At 39.8% G+C, this 23,542-nt stretch overlaps 2 protein-coding genes across 2 annotated transcripts; one reads left to right on the top strand and one right to left on the bottom strand.

Moving 5' to 3' along the window:
- Positions 1–5,042: 5,042 nt before the first annotated feature.
- Positions 5,043–8,240, bottom strand: LOC116214740 (G-type lectin S-receptor-like serine/threonine-protein kinase At4g27290). Its single transcript, XM_031550181.1, has 7 exons — positions 6,928–8,240; positions 6,700–6,822; positions 6,465–6,613; positions 6,168–6,378; positions 5,845–6,082; positions 5,610–5,760; positions 5,043–5,517 (listed from the first exon to the last, which is right to left on the bottom strand). The coding sequence occupies exons 1-7, from the start codon at positions 8,189–8,191 to the stop codon at positions 5,212–5,214; spliced, it is 2,442 nt and encodes an 813-aa protein (XP_031406041.1). The 5' UTR covers positions 8,192–8,240; the 3' UTR covers positions 5,043–5,211.
- Positions 8,241–10,567: 2,327 nt separating this feature from the next.
- Positions 10,568–11,424, top strand: LOC116212637 (calcium-binding protein KRP1). Its single transcript, XM_031547268.1, has one exon. It carries the CDS (start codon positions 10,896–10,898, stop codon positions 11,259–11,261), a length of 366 nt encoding a protein of 121 aa, XP_031403128.1. The 5' UTR covers positions 10,568–10,895; the 3' UTR covers positions 11,262–11,424.
- Positions 11,425–23,542: the final 12,118 nt, after the last annotated feature.

Below are 23,542 nucleotides of genomic sequence, written 5' to 3'. Positions count from 1 at the left end.
ATCAATCATAAAATTCATGAACGAAGCTAAAGAAAATAGTCGCACCTCCGAATCTTTGATCTTATACGGATATATTTACTTATTCTCTTAATTTCGATAATTTAATGAATCTTAGCATAAATAGCATATTTTCAGACCGTAAGAACGAACAAACAAACAAACATGGAATTATGTGCAGGGACGTTTTACATATGGAAAAGAGATAACAGTAAAAGAGGTTGCCACTGCTCAAATGGTTTGCCACTGTTATCATTACAGTGCTGGTGGGTCGATAGAACCCATCCTCGTGTATTCCGTATTCCAACTTACCAGAGTTCGATGCAAACCAATTCGAGCCAATAGATTTCTCCAAATTCTTTGGATGACTGGACATTAAAAAAAGAGGTGGTCACGGGTCTCCCACTGCATACTACAAAATTCACATTCAACTGCCTCGAACTGAATCCCCCATTTTAAAAGCCGGTCCTTTGTACATAATCTATTATGTATATAGAGCCAACTAATAAATGAAGAATGAGGAAATTGTCCATCAAACCAAATTGCATTACTCCATACAATTCTTGGACTTCTAGGTCTTAAGCACTTCCAGGCATTAGCAATAGAATACAGCCCCGATTTGTGGGGAGTCCATAAAACTCTATCTTGGTTTGAAGGTTCAAGTGCTGCAGCCAGGTCTCGGATAAAAGAACTTTGTGGGTCTGAGCTTCTCAGCCAGTACCATTGGTCTTCCGTCAAAACAGCGCTAACTTTTGCATGCTCACCAAGAGATGGGAAACATTGGAGTCCTCTGCAACAAAATTTGATCAAAGGGGCCAAGAATCATGCCAAAATGAAACAGTTGTGTCAGAGCCAACTCTGCAGCTAACATAAGGAAACATCAGAGGTTTGCGCCCTTCACCCCGCACGTTAGGACGATAATCGATTTAAGGTACTCGTTTAGGTGCTTATTGTGTGGTTATCAAAAGTGCAACTCATCTCGGGGGATGGTGCTTATTGTATATGGGCCAAATGGTGCTTGAGATCATTATCTCTTTTAAAGCCAAAGATCATATTCCTTTTCTTATCGCCTCAACTGGTTGCTTGCTAGCTAGTAGATCCATAATATAACAAATCTATCGGCCTTTATTAATATGAACCATAGGATCGTTTTACATTATACAAACAAATGCGGGAAAACAACCGATTCGGGCTCCGATTGGCCAAATGGATGACGCCAATGCCAAGGAAGCACTGAGGCGCCTAGAAGAGATTGCGGCTCTAGATTTGTTCTGACCTCTACCTATAAGCACCATTTGTATTAGTGGCTACAAGACAGCCTCATGGAAAGAAATGAAAATTAGGTTGATGGAAACCAGAATAGAGATTATGAACATAATTACCTTAGGGTTTGCCTGATTGGCATGATCTTACCGCTCCATGTCGAGCTGCAAAATGCAAAATGAAAGGAGAGGGGAAGACAGGAGGAGGCGGAGGCGTAGGATTTAGGGCAAAGAACTGTTTCTTTTGAGGCAACAAGAAAAGGGATATGATCTTTGGCTTTAAAAGAGATAATGATCTTTCACAGTCCCTACGTTTATTGTATGGAGCTCAGTCCGTAAAGAACTACTCGTTCGTGTCATTAATATTATATGTAACATCACGGATTACGCGTCATTCCACACCTCTTTATGATACCGTAAATTCCTTCCTTTTTTATTTATCACGACGAGTGAATAATTATTATATGCACTTCGGCTTAAGATACCTTAAAAAACTGTCGGTAATGTATGAATTGGTTCCACGGAATCAGGCTAAATCGATTCGCCATGCTATCTGCTTTATTGGCGCTTGGTAATCTAACGTTAGACTAACCTTGGACAAAATGACGTCATCAAAATATCAATCAATTTGAATATGATATCTTAAGCTCAAATTGGTAGCACATCATCTTGTGGTAGCTTTGTGTTGGTGGGACGAAAAGATGATCCTTACGTAAGTCAATCGACAAGTGAAGTTAAAATAGGGAAATAAAAGAGAAGAATTGTTTGATTCAATAGACAATCTCAACACGTCACAAGAATTACACACACATCAGTCCTCATCGATCTTAATTAGGCAATACATAACTTTTTCATTTTTATCTAAATAATTACTCGCTTCAAATTCTGGCAAGGCATTTCCGTTCTCATACAAAGATGTGAACGAGATGAACACCGTTAACTCAGAAACTCATCCGCTTCACTTACCAATCAGTCACAAGACAAAGAGCCTTGGCCGGTTAGCGATCAGGACAAATCTGGAGCCACAACCTTCTTTAGGCGCCTCAATGCCTCCTTGGCATTGGCATCATCTGTTTGGACAATCCTAGCCCGAATCGGGGAAGCTCCCGCAATTGCGGCAGCTGGTTGCCCTCCACCTCGTGATTCTCCTTCCCATTATATTGTTGCTCCTCCCCCAGGTTGTTCTCTTCCTCCACCCCGTTGTTCTCCTCCTCCGCCCCATTGTTCTCCTCGACCTCATCGTTTCTCCTGGTCCTCGTTATCATGTTGTTGCTTCTCTTCCTCCAAGGGGTTCGCCACATTGTTCTCCCCCTCAACCTCATTGTTCTCCTCTTCAACAGCACCCTCGTTCATCTCATTGTTCGCCGTTTAGGTTAGGACCCTTGACTAGGTAGAGATCAGAACAAATCTAGAGCCGCAACGTCTTCTATGCGCCTCAATGCTTCCTTGGCATTGGCGTCATCCATTTGGCCAATCCGAGCCCGAATCGGTGGGAAGCTCCCGCAACTATGGCAGCTCGCTATCAGCAAACAAACATCAAGATCAATAAAGAGTTATATGAATACAAAATAATTGTAACAATAATGAATTAATTAGGATTTAAGTACTCACATATATTATAAAGTTTTCTCGATCAGCAGCCCTCAGGGCATTGACCACTTGAGCCACAGTATGATGAAGATGATTAGTTGGATCCTTATTACTACATTCAATTAATGCTACGGTAAACTTTTGTGTTGTCATTTGCAAAAGAATCAAGCTGGAAATTAAGAATTCAATATACACAGTACTAACTAATTAACATAAGTGAGATTGCAGGGAAATTGAATGTGCAATTAATTAAGGCATTATCACTACTTAAGGAAAACGTGCAATTTGCATTTCAAACTAGTCAATTGCCAAGAGATTGCACAACAAATTGTCATTGTAGCAGTTTTATGGACCTTACCTTACAACCGAAAGAAATGACCAACAAACAAACTTTGCATCAATGTAATATGACGATATACATTATCGTGTATTGCGTTGTTTTCCCGCATTTATTCATCAATGTAAAATGATCCTATGATTCATATTAATAGAGGGTGATAGATTTGTTATATTATGGAGCTACTAGCTAGCAAGCAACAAGTTGAGGCGATAAGAAAAGGGATATGATCTTTGGCTTTAAAAGAGATAATGATCTTAAGCACCATTTGGCCCAGATACAATAAGCACCATCCCCCGAGATGAATGGCGCTTTTGATAACCGTGCAATAAGCACCTAAATGAGAATCTTAACCCGACTATCCTCCTAACATGCGGGGCTAAGTGCGCAAACCACTGAAAATGATCTTAGGCACCATTTGGCCCAGATACAATAAGCACCATCCCCCGAGATGAGTGACTCTTTTGATAACCACGCAATAAGCACCTAAATGAGTACCTTAACCCGGCTATCCTCCTAACATGCGGGGCGAAGTGCGCAAACCACTGAAAATGATCCAAACACAAGCCAATAAAAACTTAGCAATTATAACTCTAACAAAATGCCAAAAGAATCTACATTATATTTTCCTCTACAAGTATAATACTTTTATGCAATTACGATGGACATTAATTTAAATATGTCAAATTTTAGATTTTTATCAACTGTTAAAAATCTTTTTGATTAATTCGATATCATTTACTCCTTAAGTACGTGAAAGTTCATACATTTGACTTATTTGAATTACAGAGCTATATTGGTGGAGCTCGAGTTAGAAATAATCAGATATAACATATTTAAGAAAGTTAAAATATTTTAAAATTTGAACTATTTTGAGAATAATTTTATCATGAAATTAATCTGCTAACATACATGCATTTCCTTTTCTAGTAAATATATAATGTCCCAAGTCCATAAGGAACGCTAACGGGCATTGTGCAGTTTATCATATGCTAGTAATATCCGTAAATACAAGTTTGATGAGCTAAAATTCGATTTCGGTTATGGAATAATTGAACTCAAAACAAGTCGTGGTTACTGATACGGTTGCATTTGTATTAGTGGCTACAAGACAGCCTCATGGAAAGAAACGAAAATTAGGTTGATGGAAACCAGAACGGAGATTATGAACATAATTACCTCAGGGTTTGCCTAGTTGGCATGATCCTACCGCTCCATGTCGAGCTGCAAAATGCAAAATGAAAGGAGAGGGGAAGACAAGAGGAGGCGGAGGCGGAGGCGTAGGATTTAGGGCAAAGAACTGTTTCTTTTGAGGCAACAAGAAAAGGGATATGGTCTTTGGCCCGTTTGGTTTTACAATCAATTCAACCTGTTTGGTTTTAGGGTCGATTTTTAAAATTTTAACTCTAACTTTAACTCTACTCACTACACAACAAAAGAACGGCACAAAGGATTTTTTCAGGGGGCGGCAAGGGGGGGAGGCAGGCAAGGCAAGGGGAAGACGAAAGGCGGAACGAGGGAGGACGGGGGCACACGGGGGCGCAGAAGGCAACAACACAAGCAGGAAAACCCAAGGAAAAAGCAAAATTCAACTCTACTTAACTCTAATACAAAATACAAAATTTTAACTCTAACTTTAACTATATCCACTACACAACAAAAATCAACAACACAATTATTACTTTTTTCTTTTTCTTCAATTTTTTTAACCATTCAATTTAATTTTTAATACTAAATTCTCTCAATTATCTATTACTTTTTCTACAATTCAACAATGTAATCGTTACTTTCTCTCAACTATTCATTATTTTTTCACACTTTTCTCATAATTCAACAACATAATCATTACAATCCAATTAAAATCAAAACGCAACTCTACTTAACTCTAAAAACAAACACACAGATTTCTATTCGATACTAACTCATCATTTTCCAAAGATGAGAAAATGGAGAGAACTGAGGTTTCCGGAACCAACCAGAGGAAATTAATCCTATGTAGAAATGGTAAACTACAACCAAAATGTTCTATCGAGCTGTCAACAATGTCATGGTCATTTTATTTGTTGAGCAAAAGTCAATCTTGCTCGAAGATGAATCACCCTCAATTAGCTGTCGTTCGGTGAAGAACCCGGGCTCTTTGGGCTGAGGCAGAGAAATATCGCTGCTCAACATGAGAACAACTGAAGCCATACTGGGCCTATCTTCCGGACTCTGTTGGACGCATAGCAAACCCACTTGAATAGACCGCCCCACTTCAGATATATCGCATGAATCCCTCACTGGCGCGTCCATCAAATCCTCAGGTCGGCCTTCCTGAAACAGCTTCCATGCCTAACAACATCGAAACAATCTTCAATTAGAACGTTATAAGACAGAAGCTTCATGGACATGATTTGTTTTCCCTAGTAAGTTTTGAGACGTACATGACCGAGAAGGTTAAGCTTGTGATCAGGATGATTGAATCCTCGATTCCTCTTGCCATTGATTATCTCTAGCACCAACACACCGAAGCTAAAAACATCCGATTTCACCGAAAAGATCCCGTCAATCACGTACTCTGGAGACATATATCCACTGCGAGGAAAATGATCAAACGCTGTGAGAAACCAGTAAAAAGCTACAGAAGAACCATGTCTTGCTAAGAAATGCTGTTCTCACTATGTGCCAACGACCCTTCTTGTGTTTGCTTCCGTTTCATCCCCTCCAAAACATTTTGCCATTCCAAAGTCTGAAATCTTTGCGTTCATTTCCTCGTCCAGTAGAATGTTGCTTGCTTTTAAATCTCTGTGAATGATTCTTAGCCTCGAGTCCTGGTGAAGGTAAAGGAGGCCCCTAGCAATTCCATTGATGATCTTGCACCGTTGCGGCCAATCCAGCAAACTGCTTTGTGCCCGATCTGAAAAATTGAGACAATGGTTCGCACATCATATAGATTCGTCAGGATATTCTCAATGCAAGGATCTCACAGTGATTGGACGTACCGAAGATAAACGAATCCAAGCTTTTATTGGGCATGTATTCATACACCAACATCTTCTCTTCCCCCTGGATGCAACATCCGAGGAGCCTCACAAGGTTCCTGTGCTGAAGCTTGGCGATGAGTATGACTTCGTTCTTGAATTGACCGTCCCCTTGTTTGGATTCCTTTGAAAGTCGCTTCACTGCTATATCTTGCCCGTCCCTGAACTTCCCCTACAAACTCAATGCCGGGATAACAATTAACAAAGAGATTGGATCGGCATTTTTTTAACCAAGAGTTTCGCACTAATTAAAATTACCTTATAAACAGGTCCGTAGCCTCCCTCCCCAAGCTTATTTTTGTCTGAGAAATTATTCGTGGCATCAGCTATTGCATTAAAACTGAACAGCGGTAGCTTGAGGTCCTCGTCATTATTGCCATCGCTTTGTTTATCCTCTATTATTTGTTCTGCGAAAATGAAATTGCCAAACTTAAAGGACTGAAATTCCGTTATTCCGAACTCATTGGCAACACAAAGAAGGTCTACGATGTACCTCCAAGCTTAAGCCGCTTCTTCTTCTTTGCGAGCAAGACATAAATAACTCCGATGATAACTGCTCCTAACAGGACAGGTATGATTATGGTTCTCACTCGTCTCTTCATCTCTCCATTGGACCCTGTGAAGAGGGTCCATAATGATTACGCATTCTCGGTGTATGATTAGTGCTAAGTTAATAAATCACACAGAATGTTGATATGATTAGTGCTATGTCAAAACATACCTAATTCGGAGGCAGCCATTCTTAGATAAAGATCCTGTCCATTCTCAGTATACTCCCTGATGTCGATCAACTCATTGAACCAAATCAAACAGCCACTCCCTCCTCCTCTTATATCCAAGCTCGAGTAAGCTGTACATGAGCAGTTCCTTAAGCACCACTTCTCGCACTCTTTGAGGTCTATGGTTCTATTAAACCACGAGTTCCTTGTGTCAGGTAGTTTCACACTCGGGATCTTAATAAATCCTTCCCCATCCTTGCAAGTTAGTTCAGTCTTACGGACACATCCATTAGACCAATCACCTGACTTCCAATCAGATTGAAACTTTGGCTTGAACCCTCTCAAGCAACCACAGGGAGGCAAATTGGCAATGTTGCAACTCCCATAGGCCCCGCAGAGTGAGTAGTGGTCGCAGTTATCCATCTCTGCTGACACGTAAAGGATCCAATCTTGAGTCCGGTTTATCCATACGAACCTCTGCAGGGAGCCAAACTGGTTCAAAACCATCCTAGTGACGACCGAGCTGTTGATAAGTTCGTACTTGTAATAAATCTCCTGGTCATTGTAAACAAACTCGAACGTATATATCGGGTTCGGCTTCAGGTTGGGCATCCCACTGAATCTCAGACCGTTCCAGGGACCTGACCTGAAACGAATCACTGGTCCCTTCCTCAGAAATATCTGAGGGTACCCATTGTGATCGAGCTTATTCGTGTACTCGCCACTTGAAGGATCACTGCTTCTCTTCCAGGAAGTGAGGTAGTTATCGAGACCCGTCACCAGGTTCCTCCCGCACTTCATCCCGGGCAGAAAAGTATCCCCTATATAGTCAAAGCTCTGCCACACAATTTTGCCTCCAACAGAGACAACGAGATTTCCGGTTTCCAAAAGCCGAGCAACAGGATTTGTCACAGGTTCCCCAGACGAGCTGGAAGACCAAATGGTGATGTTTGCCTTTGTCTCGGTGGAAAGGACTAGTATACCTTGGTTGGTCAGCCGAAGGACTCCAGAGGTGTCATTGAGAGGGATGTTCCTGTTCGCGACCCACACGACTGTTCCGGGAGATATCTTCTTGTACCAGATTCCAAGGTACCGTTTCGAGTTCTCAGGGTCGAAGAACCCGAGCTCGAAGCATCCATCTGACGAGACTACAGTCTCTCCATCAGAGATGGACCCACCTGCAGATATAGTGTCAACTGCAGAACAAAGCATGGTGACGGAGAAGAGAGTGAAGCAACAACACAAGAGGAAGATTTGGCCTTCCATTGATGCTTCAAGGAGGCCTCTGCAATGGCTCCCCTTTCATGGAAGCTCTTCCTTCACTTTCAATGGAAAAAAACAGAAATTGTAGGCCATATGAAAGCTTCCAAGTGGAAATCTTTGTCCCTAAATTTCAAAGTCAACCCTTTTGCTTCACTTTCTTCCCTAGAATGATTCTTAATGCTGCCAGTGGTGGGGTCATTGATCTAGAAGTTTAGAGCCTCAAGCCTTAAGTGAGTGCTACTACTCATTGTTTGTTTTCCCATCAAACAAGCCGGTTTTGCCCCGTCTACAGATTCCCGTGCTATAAAATCTGCAGAACACGTTTTGTCAACTATACCATATGAATGCCGGCGGTAAATCTTTTTTTCATATATTATGCAAAATAATATTGATGATTGAATCACTAAAATACCATACCTGATTATTTCCATGCTGCTCAAGTAAGGATTATTAACAAAGTGCTCAGTCTGGGATTCCCCAGTTGGAATTCATAATATTGTCCAAGATGCAACTCTATCACTGTCCAATCCATTTAATGGAAGATATTGTATATGACAACTGATATTAAACCATTAATGATCAACTTTACCAATTTACTAGTTTAATGGCCCATGTCATACACGGGCTTGGTTTACTATGCTATGCCCAACTATATTTTTTTAAGTAAAAAAAAAAAGATTTCTTGAGTTTGTACTTTTATTATCTCATTAACTTTTATAAGTATAAAGTATATAAAAATATGTAAAAATAATTACAAGAATATCTAATACTTCAATATCAAAAAAACATGTTAGTCTGATTCTGTAATTTCGACTTCATTATAACTTATTTTATACCTTATATTTTTTTACATATAATGTTGTATACAATAAACAAAAACTAAAGATAACCTACTCCTTTGGGGGGAAGGATAACATTTCATATAATTTATAAAAGATAACCTTTTGTATTGTTTACTTTCTATTTGTTTAATACAATTAGACTTGGCACCCTAGTTCACCAAAAAAAAAAGGTTTTATTTTTTGAATGATACAAAATTTTCTAGAAATCAAAACTTATATAAACTTCCTTGATTAATTAGCTAATCAAGAAGAAATTTCGAATTATTCTACTTATAAATTGCCCGAAAAAAGCGTCCCATATCAATCGTTAAGATTAGTGTTTTCTAAAATATATTTGTTGGATGTATAATATATCATTTCATGAGTAAATTATTATGAAATTTAGAATGAGAAATTGGGCTCCCTCCTATAAACATTTTTTAAGGCCCATTTACGATGGAAAGCACTTTTAAGGCTCGGCCCATCATAATTTTTATTTTGACCTTTGACCACTCATCACCCATGGGAATGAGTCAGTGGGGCCCCCGGATCGGTCTCATTGACTGACCCACCCGCTCCCCGTTAACATCATCGCTTCCGTCATAATTTGAGATCTTCAGTGAGTTTATTTACCTCAAAGGAGCCGTCGTCCTTCATGTTTTCAGATTAAGTTGACCGATTTTTTAATTTAAAAAATTCAAGAAAATTTCGGAAAAGGAATTTCTGACATCAAAATGAGAAAGTGATGCGAAAAAAACTGTAGAAAGAGCTGGCAACCGCATCCACTCGGCCGACGCAGAACGGGTCGCTTCTTCTATCCATACGGCAATTTCTGTCACCTTATTAATTTTTAATTAATTAATTATGAGTCCACCTCAAAATTTATATTTTGCAAAAGAACCTCTCAAATAGAAGAAAACTTGGAGAATCACTCCATCTACTAGCTCCTTTTAAATTACTACTTGTATTATATTTCACGCATTCATTGACCGCGATTATCTCCGGACTTTTCATTAATATGAAGCGATTGTAAGATAATATAGTACTCATGATTTAGGGAGGAAGTCTATTTTCTAATCAGACTATTTGAAATTCAGTTCATTAAAAAATTCATGATGATCAAATAATAATTGTTATTTCGATGAGAAAGAGAAGGATTGATATGACATAGTACTGACACAATGAGATCAGTCATAAAATTCATGAATAAAGTTAAACGGGTTAGTAAAAATAGTCATCCCCTGAATTTTTGTTCTTACACAAATATCTTTATCCTTCGGTAATGTTGTCGCTTCTCATTCTTGATCAAGGAACTTTTCCTTTGTAAATTTATCTCGATGGTTGTGGCACGCGAGTAGCTTTAGTCAAGGACATCCGTCGAAAACGAAAATTAATATAATGGAGCAATGTATAAAGACTGATACTCGAGGGATCGGTCTGCAAATACTTCTCTCCAAGTGCATCTTCCTTTTTCTCTCTCCTCCTCCGCGTAAAAGAGTGAACTTTTAACTCCCCCGGGAAGAATGGCAGAAGAAACAGCCTTTCCTCCTTCCTTCCTTCCTTCCCCGCAAAAGCCAAACTTTCTGTTATTAATTCCATCAATTCATTCATTCCTTCATTCAATCACTCTCGGTCTCCTTCCGAGAAGAACCCCAAAGATGTTTCCTTCTGCATCCCAATTAATGGGCCGACCGACCGACCGCTCAATTACCTGTTCCTTAGTTGTCTTCCTCCTCCTTCCCCCCCAACTCTTTCTCGGAACTTCCAACAATCGTTCCCTCTATTAATATATACCATCCGCCCAACCCCAATCTCCACTGCCCACAATCGGATTCGGGTCTGACATCTTCTCTGATCATCAAAGCTCGAACCTTTCTTTCTCATCAATGGCGTCTTCCAAGAATTCAGCCGCCCCTCAGAACTTCCACGACTTCTTGCCCGTCATGGCCCAGAAGCTCGGCGGCGAAGGCCTCATCGGGGAGCTTTGTAACGGGTTCAACCTGCTGGTGGACGGGGAAAAAGGGGTCATCACGTTTGACAGCTTGAAGAGGAACGCGGCCCTCCTGGGGTTGAAGGACCTGAGCGACGACGATCTTCGGTCTATGTTGAGGGAGGGGGATTTCGACGGCGATGGGGCGCTTAATCAGATGGAGTTCTGTGTCCTGATGTTTAGACTGAGCCCCGAGCTGATGGACGAGTCCGAGGCTCTGTTGGAGGAGGCCCTTGAGGAGGACTTCAGGGGATTTTGCTGATGGATTCTTGATTGCTTCCCTATTGACAGACCCAGACTTACTGAGATTTTTCGGCTTTCTTATGCTGTAATCTGATTCTTGATTTGTTGTGACTTATTCAATGGAATAATACATATGGAAAAAATTTAAAAAATTGAAATTTACAGCTCCTAATTTCTGTCCATCTCCTCGATCAATGGGCTTTTTTTTCTGTTGCTAAATGGTCTCAATCTCGGTCCAATCGATCTGTAATCATATTTGGTTCTATTAATTCCCAGGGTGAATAAGATGGATTTGTCTGATAAATGTAGTTCGTAGGCACTTGCCTCTCTTCACACAAACATAGGAAGTTCTGGTAAAAAACTAAGCTCAAATCAGAAACTTTTGGTGAATAGGCGAATCGAGGCTCGAAGTTTTGCTCGGAGTAATGGGATTGGCTGCTGATTGTAGTTCTTTGGATTGAGTTCCTCCATTTCTTTGAAGCGTTCAGCTCTGCTTTTCTGTTTCCTTCTCTGAAGCTGCTTAATAAAATGGTTACATAATGCTAATTGTAATGCAAGGTCGAGGAGATTAGAAGACTTTTCAACTGTGCTTATTTTCATGGCGAGCTCCGTCCAAAGGAGTGAGCTTCCTCACCACGAGCTCTGAAATTTCATCTCTGGGAAGGGACTGCAAGTCAATTTCTGCCATCAGATAAGACACGGAATCCCTGTATTGATTTTTTCTGAAGCAGAGGACCGAATTTGACTGCGCCAGATTTCTTGCTGCCATTTTGAGGAGGTTTATGGTATATAACAAAATGACGGCAATACGAGAATCCATAGGAAGATTCTTAGACGGGTTCTAGGTCTGAACATAGGTCTGACCAAGCATTCTTTGAACATTCCCCGTGAGTCTTAGCTCGGGCACTAAAAATATTCTGGCATGGAGATCTTAGCTGTTAAGCAGGACATATGTAGGAACTTCGGTGGATTCTTTAATTGCGAGTAGTTGTTTGCCTGCCCAATAATTTTCGCATTTGCAGTGAGAAAAATAAACCATCCGTGTCTATCGTACTGCTGTGCTTTGCTTCAAGATCATCTTTGACGATAATCATGTTAGTTATTAATCTAATAAGATACTTTTGGCTTGTTAGTCACTATCAGTTGAATATTCAGCTAGTTATGTTGTTAGTCAAAATTATCATGTTCTGATCACGAAACCTTGCAACTGTTGAAACTATCGATATTCATTTATTTAGATGCTACTCTCGTGACTTCCCCAGATGTTCAAGAGTAGCCTATTGCTACTCCAATAATCCAATTTCATTCTTAATTTGCATGGCTCTTCATCAGTAAAGCAATGTTAAATCACTGATCTAGCAGGCATACACCATGTGTGATGCTGGAGCTTGTTATCCATAGTCACGGGATCGAGTCATGTCTTGTGACTATGATGAACCCATCATCAACTGAATTTCGGGCGAGCCTCTGCCGGTGCGGTCATTTAGATTATGCTAGTAGCTGGCAGAGATATTTTCTTTTTTAGCTTTGGGCTTTGTGCGTACTATGAAATAGCACGTTGGATCTTGACTAGATGCGTGAACATCGACTAATGGCTCAGCACTTCCACCGGCAGCTTGTCTTTTTCTTTCCACCTTCCCCCTGTTACGATTTGTGAGTCATCTTCTGTTTGATTATGTCAATTTTGCATCTAAAGATAACTCATACGGAGATGATCAAAGGAATTAAAGGACATTGGTTTTACGATGATCTGATGGTCCGCATTATAGACGATACAGACTATGTATATGAGCTCGCCAAGTCTCTAAGGGGTATTCTCTCTCTTTCCTGCACATCTTTATCTTGTCATTCAACTGTTTGTTTTTCGCAGAACGGTTCTGTTGCCCTTGATGTGTTGTAGAATTGAAGCATTCCCAAGAGCCATGGCTGTGCTTGTTCGTAATCATGGTATGTACATGCGGGGGGACTCATGGATCAGTGCTAAAACTCAGGTCTGTTTTCCAAATAGGTAATGAAAAATAAATTTGTTTGATATCTAATAATTTTGTTCATGTGCGTGATATTCATTGTATACAGTATATGCCTGGTGAAATTAGTCTATATTCGCAAGTAGAACAAAGTGTCTTATAATTATTTTACTCTGCTAGTGATTTTTCCAGTGTACTTGAATTACTGATGGAAATACAGCTCCTTTTGACTTGAAAATTTTTATAGAGCATCTTCAAGCAGGGTGTTACCACCACCTATCTGATGCCGCTCTCAAAGCTTCGACAACTGGGTATTGAATGGACCACGCCAAAGCATGGTCTAATTCAGAGTGGCAAAGGAGTTGCGGTTAACAGCACGAACACCCCTTTGACCGGAACTACGGATTTAGACAATCGTAATGAGCAACTGACTCTATGTATGCTCTTTACTGTCACTGAATGTGAGGACTTCTTTTTGGTGGCCTCAAAGATCAAATGCTTGTCAGGGAGCTTTACATTTACTTATTTCTTTCTTTTCTGATAACAGAGATGCGTTGTTCCTGATATTGAAGGAACGACGACTCCCATATCATTTGTTACTTAGGTCCTCTTTCCTTATGCCCGAGATAATGTTGGGAGGCATCTGGCATTAACTTATGAAACTCCAGAAACTGCTTGACGAGAGTAAGTTGTTACGCTCTCAAGTAAGATTTATGTTCACATCCTCTTGAATGTATAATAATTCTATTTGCGTGCAAACCGTATGTCCTTTGGGTCGTAGTCTGTTAGTAGGATTGTCTCGCTTGCGGTGAGATTGACTTGTAAGCACTCACGGATAGTTTCTTAAAACATTATAGGCTGAAGATGACCTGAAAAATGGTGTTCCTGGCGCTGCTCCTATCACACCCAACGAGGCAGGGAAGGAAGAGGTCACTGCTGCCTTAGCTGCTAATGCGGATGCCATGATCAAAGCTGATCGCAAGATCACTGCCCTGAAAGAGTTGCAAGTCAGCGTAACTGGAAATGGAAGCTCACATGCTTGCCAAGCAATACATGTGTATCACGTATGTAATAACTTCCTTTGCAGGGGCATATATGGCGAACCGGGTTCAATTGGATTCTTTTCCAAATAGCAATATAATTATACCGGGACACTTAATATTTTAGGTTTCTTTTTGCTTGAAGGGTAATTATATGTACCTGGTCATAGGGACACTGGGCACTTATATTTTATGTTTAGCTTAATATTAGATAATGGAGTTTATGTTCCTTCCGAGGAGATTATTCATGGAGTTGAAAGGGAAAAAAAAAATCTCAAAATCAGGTCATCTGTAATATTACAGAGGTTTTATTGGGAACAGAATAGAAGATGGTTCTCAAACTTCCTTTTGATTTGATTATTAGGTGCCTGTCAGTCCATTGATTAGTTTTTTTCGAAAATAGGGTTCAACGCTTCCCTAAAATTTCTATTCAGCCAAACTTTGATATGGTTTTGACCGAGTGTTTTGGGCAAATTAGGAATGAATAGAAATGTTGATTAGTTCTCCGAAGCTGAATGGGTGACCACTCCCTAGGGATCAGGTAAGCTTAATGCGAACATGTTAAAGTTAATGTTACTATTAGGCTAAAAGGAATCAAAACGGCGTTCAAGACGGCTTCGATCCAGTCTCCCAACTGATTAGGAAGATAATGAATCTGGTAAGAGCATAAATTCCACAAAATGACCCCACCGACTGCTCTAGCGGAAGAATCAGCGCGTAAAGCAAATTTTGCCACCATTCATACATGTGTGTATTAAAATATCATAAGAATAGGTCAAAGACCACAGTGAACCAAAGTCAAGAACTGAGATCTCCTAATCATCCGAATATCAATCCCTTCAAACCCCCCCATCCCTCCCTCCCTCCTTTCCGGTGAACGAATATCAATCCCTTTGAATGTTAAAAAACCAAATGAATCGAATGATGTAGGTGACAATGCACAAACTTATGTAAGGATATAAAGACGAGCCATTATTGAGCAAGAACCCCTTCTAGTCTCTCTTCCTTCAGTTACACTTGAGATAAGGACATATAATTTTATGTTGCTTTATAATGAAAAGGTCATTTAAAAAGAAAAAAAAAAAGACACTTGTACAGATCCATAAATAAAAGGTAAATGCTGTTAAAATCAATCAATCTCTGAAGGAGAGGGGAGAGGACAACTATCCTAGCCTCATAAGGGTAGTCCTTTTTCTTATAACATTATAGGATTAGGTTCCGTTATCTGCAAAAGTGGAACATATGAGCCGCAAATTATCTTAACCTTACATGAACAGGAGTAGAGTAATAGGACCCATTGACATAATTGTACAGGTATTTTACTTCCGATTAACTGCACTAAGAAGATCCTAAAGTTATCGCCGGCCATCTTTGCTTCATTTTTGAGCAGGTTATTTCAGGTGATATCACCATCAGTATCTTGCATTTAGGCTGAATAAAGTACAGCAAAGCATTATAGGGTCCCAAAATGACTTTCTGCATAAAGACTGGTTATCGGAAATAGAAGGTTCTCCCATATCAATCAAAGAGAGTGGAAAGTTACTAACTTCTGGTCGCAAAAACTTTGCAAAGATCTAGACAAGGTTAGACCGTCTCAATCTTTTTATCCGAGCACAAGAGAAATATGATCCCTCTGCACAAGAGGGGGTTGGGCCAAGATCAGAAGAGATCTAAAGCCACAACCACCTCCAGGCGCCCCAATGCCTCCTTGGCATTAGGATCAGCTGTCTGGGCAATCCTAGCCCGAATCACAGGAAGCTCCGCAACAATGGCAGCACGCTGTAAAAAAAATAAAAAAATCAATATCGATAAGCAATTATTTGAATATGAACTAATAATAAAAATAAAGAATTCTATGGGATTTAAATGCTCACATATATTTGAAATTTTTCCCGGTCAGCAGCCCTAAGGGCATTGACCACCTGCGCAAGTGTGTTCTGCTGCTGCTGATGCTGGTTGCACTCCACATAATGCTGCTGCTGCTCCCCCGGGTCGTTCTCCTCGTTGTTGTTGTTCAGCTGATCAGCATCGCTCTCCTCGCCCTGGTCGTTGCCATCTCCAACAGCGCCCTGGCCATTGCCATCTCCAACAGCGTTCTCCTCGCCCTGGCCGTTGCCATCTCCAACAGCGTTCTCCTCGCCCTGGTTGTTGTTTGGCTTATTAGCATTATGATGGTTCCCTTGGTTGTGCACCGGCTGCAAATAATCAGCGGCCGCCACCATCACTCACGGAGGAACTGGTCCAGGGCATGGCCTAAGCTTCAGGGTGGGTATTTGGGCCAAGTGCCGAACCGCCACCCCCCGAGTTGAATGGCGCTTTTGATATCCGCATACCAGGCACCTAAATGAAAATCTTTGCCCAACTATCCTCCGAATAGAGGGGCCAAAGGGCGCAAACCACTGAGACACGAGCCAATAAAAACTTAGCCTACAAGTATAGTACTTTTATGTACATGTCCTGAGCTAAATGCCAGAAAGAGGACATGAGAATGAAAAGGTTTTGATGTCACAAAACGCCAAAAATAAACAAATAAATACATTAAAAATGCTAATAGACTGATATTACTTCAACCTATTAAAAATTAGAAAACAATACAGCTCCCCAGTGAGCTGAAACGTCAGAAAAAATAAATAAATAAATTGCACAGCATTTCAAGAAAATCATGTCCAAGAACGAAAATTGAACACGACCCAGTTGACAAAGATGAGTGTTACTTCAGGGTTTCCCTGATCGTCATGATCAGGCAAATAAATACATTAAAAATGCTAATAGACTGATATTCCTTCAACCTATTAAAAATTAGAAAACAATACAGCTCCCGAGTGAGTTGAGCTAATGGTCCAATGGAGAACCATAGGACAAAGAATCAAAAGGGAAAACGTCAGAATAAATAAATAAATAAATTGCACAGCATTTCAAGAAAATCATGTCCAAGAACAAAAATTGAACACGACCCAGTTGAAGCCAAATATCATATCCTTTTTCTTATTGCCTCAACTTGTTGCTGGCTAGCTAGTAGCTCAATAATATAACAAATCTATCGGCCTCTATTAATATGAACCATAGGATCGTTCTACATTATACGAACAAATGTGGGAAAACAATGCAATACACAATAATGTATAGCTTCACATTACATTGATGCAAAGTTTTTTTGTTGGTCATTTCTTTCGGTTGTCAGGTCAGGTCCATAAAACTGCTGCAATGACAATTTTTTTGTGCAATCTTTTAGGCAATTAACCAATGTGAAATGCAAATTGCACATTTTCCTTAAGTAGTGATAATGTCTTAATTAATTGCACATTCAATTTCTTTGCAATCTCACTTATGTTAATTAGTTAGTACTGTGTATATTGAATTCTTAATTCCAGCTTGATTCTTTGGCAAAGGACAACACAAAAGTTTACTGTAGCATTAATTGAATGTAGTAATAAGGAAAGAACAACTAATCATCTTCATCATACTGTGGCTCAGGTGGTCAATGCCCTGAGGGCTATTGATCGAGAAAACTTTATGATATATGTGAGTACTTAAATCCTAATTAATTCATTATTGTTACAATTATTTTGTATTCATATAACTCTTCATTGATCTTGATGTTTGTTTGTTGATAGCGAGCTGCCATAGTTGCGGGAGCTTCCCACCGATTCGGGCTCGGCTTGGCCAAATGGATGGCGCCAATGCCAAGGAAGCATTGAGGCGCCTAGAAGAGATTGCGGCTCTAGATTTGTTCTGATCTAGCCAAGGGTTCGAACTTAAACGGCGAACAATGAGATGAACGGGGATGGTGTTGAAGAGGAGAATAATGAGGTTGAGGGGGAGAACAATGTGGCGAACCCCTTGGAGGAAGAGAAGCAACAACATGATTATTGGGACTATGAGAAACAATGAGGTTGAGGAGAACAATTGGGTGGAGGAGGAGAACAACCTGAGGGAGGAGCAACAACATAATGGGGAGGAGAATCACGAGGTGGAAGGCAACCAGCTGCCGTAGTTGCAGGAGCTTCCCCCGATTCGGGCTCGGATTGACCAAACGGATGATGCCAATGCCAATGCCAATGCCAATGCCAATAAATTAATTTAGATTTAAGTACTCACATATATTATAATATTTTATCGATAAGCAGCCCTCAGGGCATTTACCACATGAGCCACAGTATGATGAAGATGATTAGTTGTTCTTTCCTTATTACAACATTCAATTAATGCTACGGTAAATTTTTGTGTTGTCCTTTGCAAAAGAATCAAGTTGGAATTAAGAATTTAGTGCTAACTAATTAACATAAGTGAGATTGCAAAGAAATTGAATGTGCAATTAATTAAGGTATTATCACCACCTAAGGAAAACGTGCAATTTGCATTTCAAACTGGTCAATTGCCAAAAGATTGCGTAAAACAATTGTCATTGTAGCAGTTTTATGGACCTGACGTTACAACCGAAAGAAATGACCAACAAAAAAACTTTGCATCAATGCAATATGAAGCTATACATTATCATGTATTGCGTTGTTTTCCCGCATTTGTTTGTATAATGTAAGACAATCCTATGGTTCATATCAATAGAGGCCCATAGATTTATTACATTATGGAGTTACTAAAAACTTAGCAATTATAACTCTAACAAAATGCCAAAAGAATCTACATTATATTTTCCTCTACAAGTATAATACTTTTATGCAATTACGATGGCATTAATTTAAATATGTCAATTTTTAGATTTTTATCGACTGTTAAAAATCTTTTTGATTAATTCGATATCATTTAGTCCTTAAGTACCTGAAAGTTCATACATTTGATTTATTTGAATTACAGAGCTATATTGGTGGAGCTCGCGTTAGAAATAATCAGATATAACATATTTAAGAAAGTTAAAATATTTTAAAATTTGAATTATTTCGAGAATAATTTTATCATGAAATTAATATGCTAACATACATGCATTTCCTTTTCTAGTAAATATATAATGTCCCGAGTCCATAAGGAACGCTAACTGGCATTGTGCAATTGATCATATGCTAGTAATATTCGTAAATATAAGTTTGATGAGCTAAAATTGGATTTCGGTTATGGAATAATTGAACTCAAAACAATTCGTGGTTACTGATACAGTTGCATTTGTATTAGTGGCTACAAGACAGCCTCATGGAAAGAAACGAAAATTAGGTTGATGGAAACCAGAACAGAGATTATGAACAGAATTACCTCAGGGTTTGCCTGATTGGCATGATCTTACCACTCCATGTCGAGCTGCAAAATGCAAAATGAAAGGAGAGGGGAAGACAGGAGGAGGTGGAGGCGGAGGCGGAGGATTTACTTAGGGCAAAGAACTGTTTCTTTTGAGGCAACAAGAAAAGGGATATGATCTTTGGCTTTAAAAGAGATAATAATCTTTCACAGTCCCTACGTTTATTGTATGGAGCTCAGTCCGTAAAGAACTACTGGTTCGTGTCATTAATATTATATGTAACATCACGGATTACGCGTCATTCCACACCTCTTTATGATACCGTAAATTCCTCCCTTTTTTTATTTATCACGACGAGTGAATAATTACTATGTGTATGTCTGGGCAATCCTAGCCCGAATCGCAAGAAGCTCCGCAACAATGGCAGCACGCTGTAAAATAAATAAAAAAATCAATATCGATAAGCAGTTATTTGAATATGAACTAATAATAAAAATAACGAATTCTATGGGATTTAAATGCTCACATATATTTGAAATTTTTCTCGGTCAGCAGCCCTAAGGGCATTGACCACCTGCGCAAGTGTGTTCTGCTGCTGCTGATACTGGTTGCACTCCACATAATGCTGCTGCTGCTCCCCCGGGTCGTTCTCCTCGTTGTTGTCGTTCAGCTGATCAGCATCGCTCTCCTCGCCCTGGTCGTTGCCATCTCCAACAGCGCCCTAGCCATTGCCATCTCTAACAGCGTTCTCCTCGCCCTGCCCGTTGCCATCTCCAACAGCGTTCTCCTCGCCCTGGCCGTTGCCTTCTCCAACAGCGTTCTCCTCGCCCTGGTTGTTGTTTGGCTTATCAGCATTATAATGGTTCCCTTGGTTGTGCACCGGCTGCAAATAATCGGGGGCCGCCACCATCACTCACGGAGGAACTGGTCCAGGGCATGGCCTAAGCTTCAGGGTGGGTATCTGGGCCAAGTGCCGAACCGCCACCCCCCGAGTTGAATGGCGCTTTTGATATCCACATACCAGGCACCTAAATGAAAATCTTTGCCCAACTATCCTCCGAATATAGGGGCCGACGGGCGCAAACCACTGAGACACGAGCCAATAAAAACTTAGCCTACAAGTATAGTACTTTTATGTACATGTCCTGAGCTAAATGCCAGAAAGAGGACATGAGAATGAAAAGGTTTTGATGTCACAAAACGCCAAAAATAAACAAATAAATACATTAAAAATGCTAATAGACTGATATTACTTCAACCTATTAAAAATTAGAAAACAATATAGCTCCCCAGTGAGCTGAAACGTCAGAAAAAATAAATAAATAAATTGCACAGCATTTCAAGAAAATCATGTCCAAGAACAAAAATTGAACACGACCCAGTTGACAAAGATGAGTGTTACTTCAGGGTTTCTCTAATCGTCATAATCAGGCAAATAAATACATTAAAAATGCTAATAGACTGATATTCCTTCAACCTATTAAAAATTAGAAAACCATACAGCTCCCCAGTGAGCTGAGCTAATGGTCCAATGGAGAACAATAAGACAAAGAATCAAAAGGGAAAACGTCAGAAAAAATAAATAAATAAATTGCGCAGCATTTGAAGAAAATCATGTCCAAGAACGAAAATTGAACACGACCCAGTTGACAAAGATGAGTGTTACTTTAGGATTTCCCTGATCGTCATGATCAAGCAAATAAATACATTGAAAATGCTAATAGATTGATATTCCTTCAACCTATTAAAAATTAGAAAACAATACAGCTCCCAGTGAGCTGAGCTAATGGTCCAATGGAGAACCATAGGACAAAGAATCAAAAGGGAAAACGTCAGGTCAAAAGATGAGTGTTACTTCAGGGTTTCCCTGATCGTCATGATCAGTCAAATAAATACATTAAAAATGCTAATAGACTGATATTCCTTCAACCTATTAAAAATTAGAAAATAATACAGCTCCCCAGTGAGCTGAGCTAATGGTCCAATGGAGAACCATATGACAAAGAATCAAAAGTGAAAACGTCAGAAAAAATAAATAAATAAATTGCACAGCATTTCAAGAAAATCATGTCCAAGAACGAAAATTGAACACGACCCAGTTGACAAAGATGAGTGTTACTTCAGGGTTTCCTCTCGACCCAGTTAGTGCGCACATGATCCTCTATATTATGCGTACGAGAGCATTCTTGAGAAACCAAAAACTCAATTTTCTATCATTTTTTTTTGGTGAAATACGAATCCAAGCTCAATTGTATTAAAAAGAAAAATGAAGCAATATTATAGCGAAGTAAGTTTACTCCTACAATATATTTGGAAGAGCAACAAGTCGAGCCCAGAATGGCAATAACCTAACTAATAAACACCAATAGACAACGAGAGTGCATAATTCACTAACCAATCCTCGCACCTATTCCGTTCATGATATACATTCTCAATCATCACCAGTCAATCCCGTCAGAGTAGGTTTCAGACATCCCGCATAATAGCATCATTGCAGCCAACAAGAATCTGATTATATCGAAGCATAAGTGTCACCGCTTCAAAATCAACTTCCTCATGCCCAACTGCCAAACCATATCAAGATCACCCAGAGTTCAGCTGCAACGAAAATTAGCCACTCCTATATTTTGTGCAAATCCACATAGCCATCTCCCATTCTCATCGCGTATGAGTACTCCCACTCAGACAACTCGTAGCCCTATCCGTATTTAACTTAGTCCAATCGCGGCCAGGTCGTCTCCAGCTAATATTCTTTCGCTCCGTTGGTCGAGTTGAAGCACGATCAGCCAACAATCAAACAAACAAATCTGCTTGCTACCTTGAAAATCTCCCCAGCACAGTGACACGGCCTAGTAAAAAGAGATCTGGAAGATTGCCATCAGAAAGAAGGGGGGTGGTTTTGGAGGGGAAATTTAAAAAAAAAACAATAAAACAAAAGGCGGTTCGAAGATGGACTTACTGCATACGCCGAGTCTAGTAGAGCCAACAACGTAACCCACCCCGAATACAAGAGTCCATGAAATCCCTTCGGACCTGGTTGCGAATACAATAAATATCTGATCATCCATTGCTGCCAATCGCCCGACAAAGAAGAAAGCGCAATATTACTCGGAATAGTTCGGGTCCAGGACAGTACAGGCCCAAGATAGTTCGGTTGCAATCTCCAGCATCTCCCTACAAATACCAATCCTACACTAATGTATAAGTAAGTTCACAGTTCCTATATTGTAATTTGAATCCTCTCTCTAGTAAGGCTCTATCTTGAGCGTCGAAGGGGGTTCCTCGGGAAACCTCCTCGAGTCCCCGACTGACCTTGGTTTCCTTAGTCCAGGGCATTTAGAACAATAACAGTCAAATACATGAGATTAACGAGGGCACAAGAAGTGAAAGACAAGAATAAAAGGAGATTGAGTATCCTCCGAGTGAAATTCGTCCTGGTGAAAGAATATTCCTTGTCCGATATTTTTCTCCACATCACCTACCATGCCCCCATCAACCAAAAGGAAACTACGCACACGCATGAGGTCCACTCCATTTCCACACAAGCTTCCATAATATATTCTCCTCCATACGAGATCCCTGTAACAATAAATTGTAGGCCGACTTTGGTGAGAATAGCCCACCCGCGGATCATCTCCAATGCTGCAATGCTTAGCAAAATCTCGTGGGGTATGAGATGTGATAAAGTATCGCAAAGCCATCCTTGGTCGCGGTTGCCAAAAGATCTTCCATCTTAATTTCGGGCTTAAGAAAAGAAATCGATCTTTAGTATGTTGATTGGATTCTCGTCCAAATGACAAAAAAATTATACTATGGGCACTTGATATTTTATGTTTCTTTTTGCTCGAAGGGTAATTATATGTACCAGGGTAATATATTTTAGGTTTCGCTTGACCACGTATAAGAATGCATGCACATGTGGGATTCCTTTTTATGTTAGCTTTGGTTATATACATATAAACGGCTATTAGTTAGTGCGCACATGTCCTTAGCTATAATACATATGGTTGAAAATATATTTATGATACACATATGCAAATAAATTACTTATATATTTTTTTTCAATTAAGTTACTTGATCATGAGTAATTTACTCATCTTTTACATAA

Source organism: Punica granatum, chromosome 7 (assembly GCF_007655135.1).
Source record: "Punica granatum isolate Tunisia-2019 chromosome 7, ASM765513v2, whole genome shotgun sequence".
Lineage (NCBI taxonomy): Eukaryota > Viridiplantae > Streptophyta > Magnoliopsida > Myrtales > Lythraceae > Punica > Punica granatum.
Note: the sequence above shows the minus strand (reverse complement) of the source record. Positions and strands in the feature narration are given on the sequence as shown.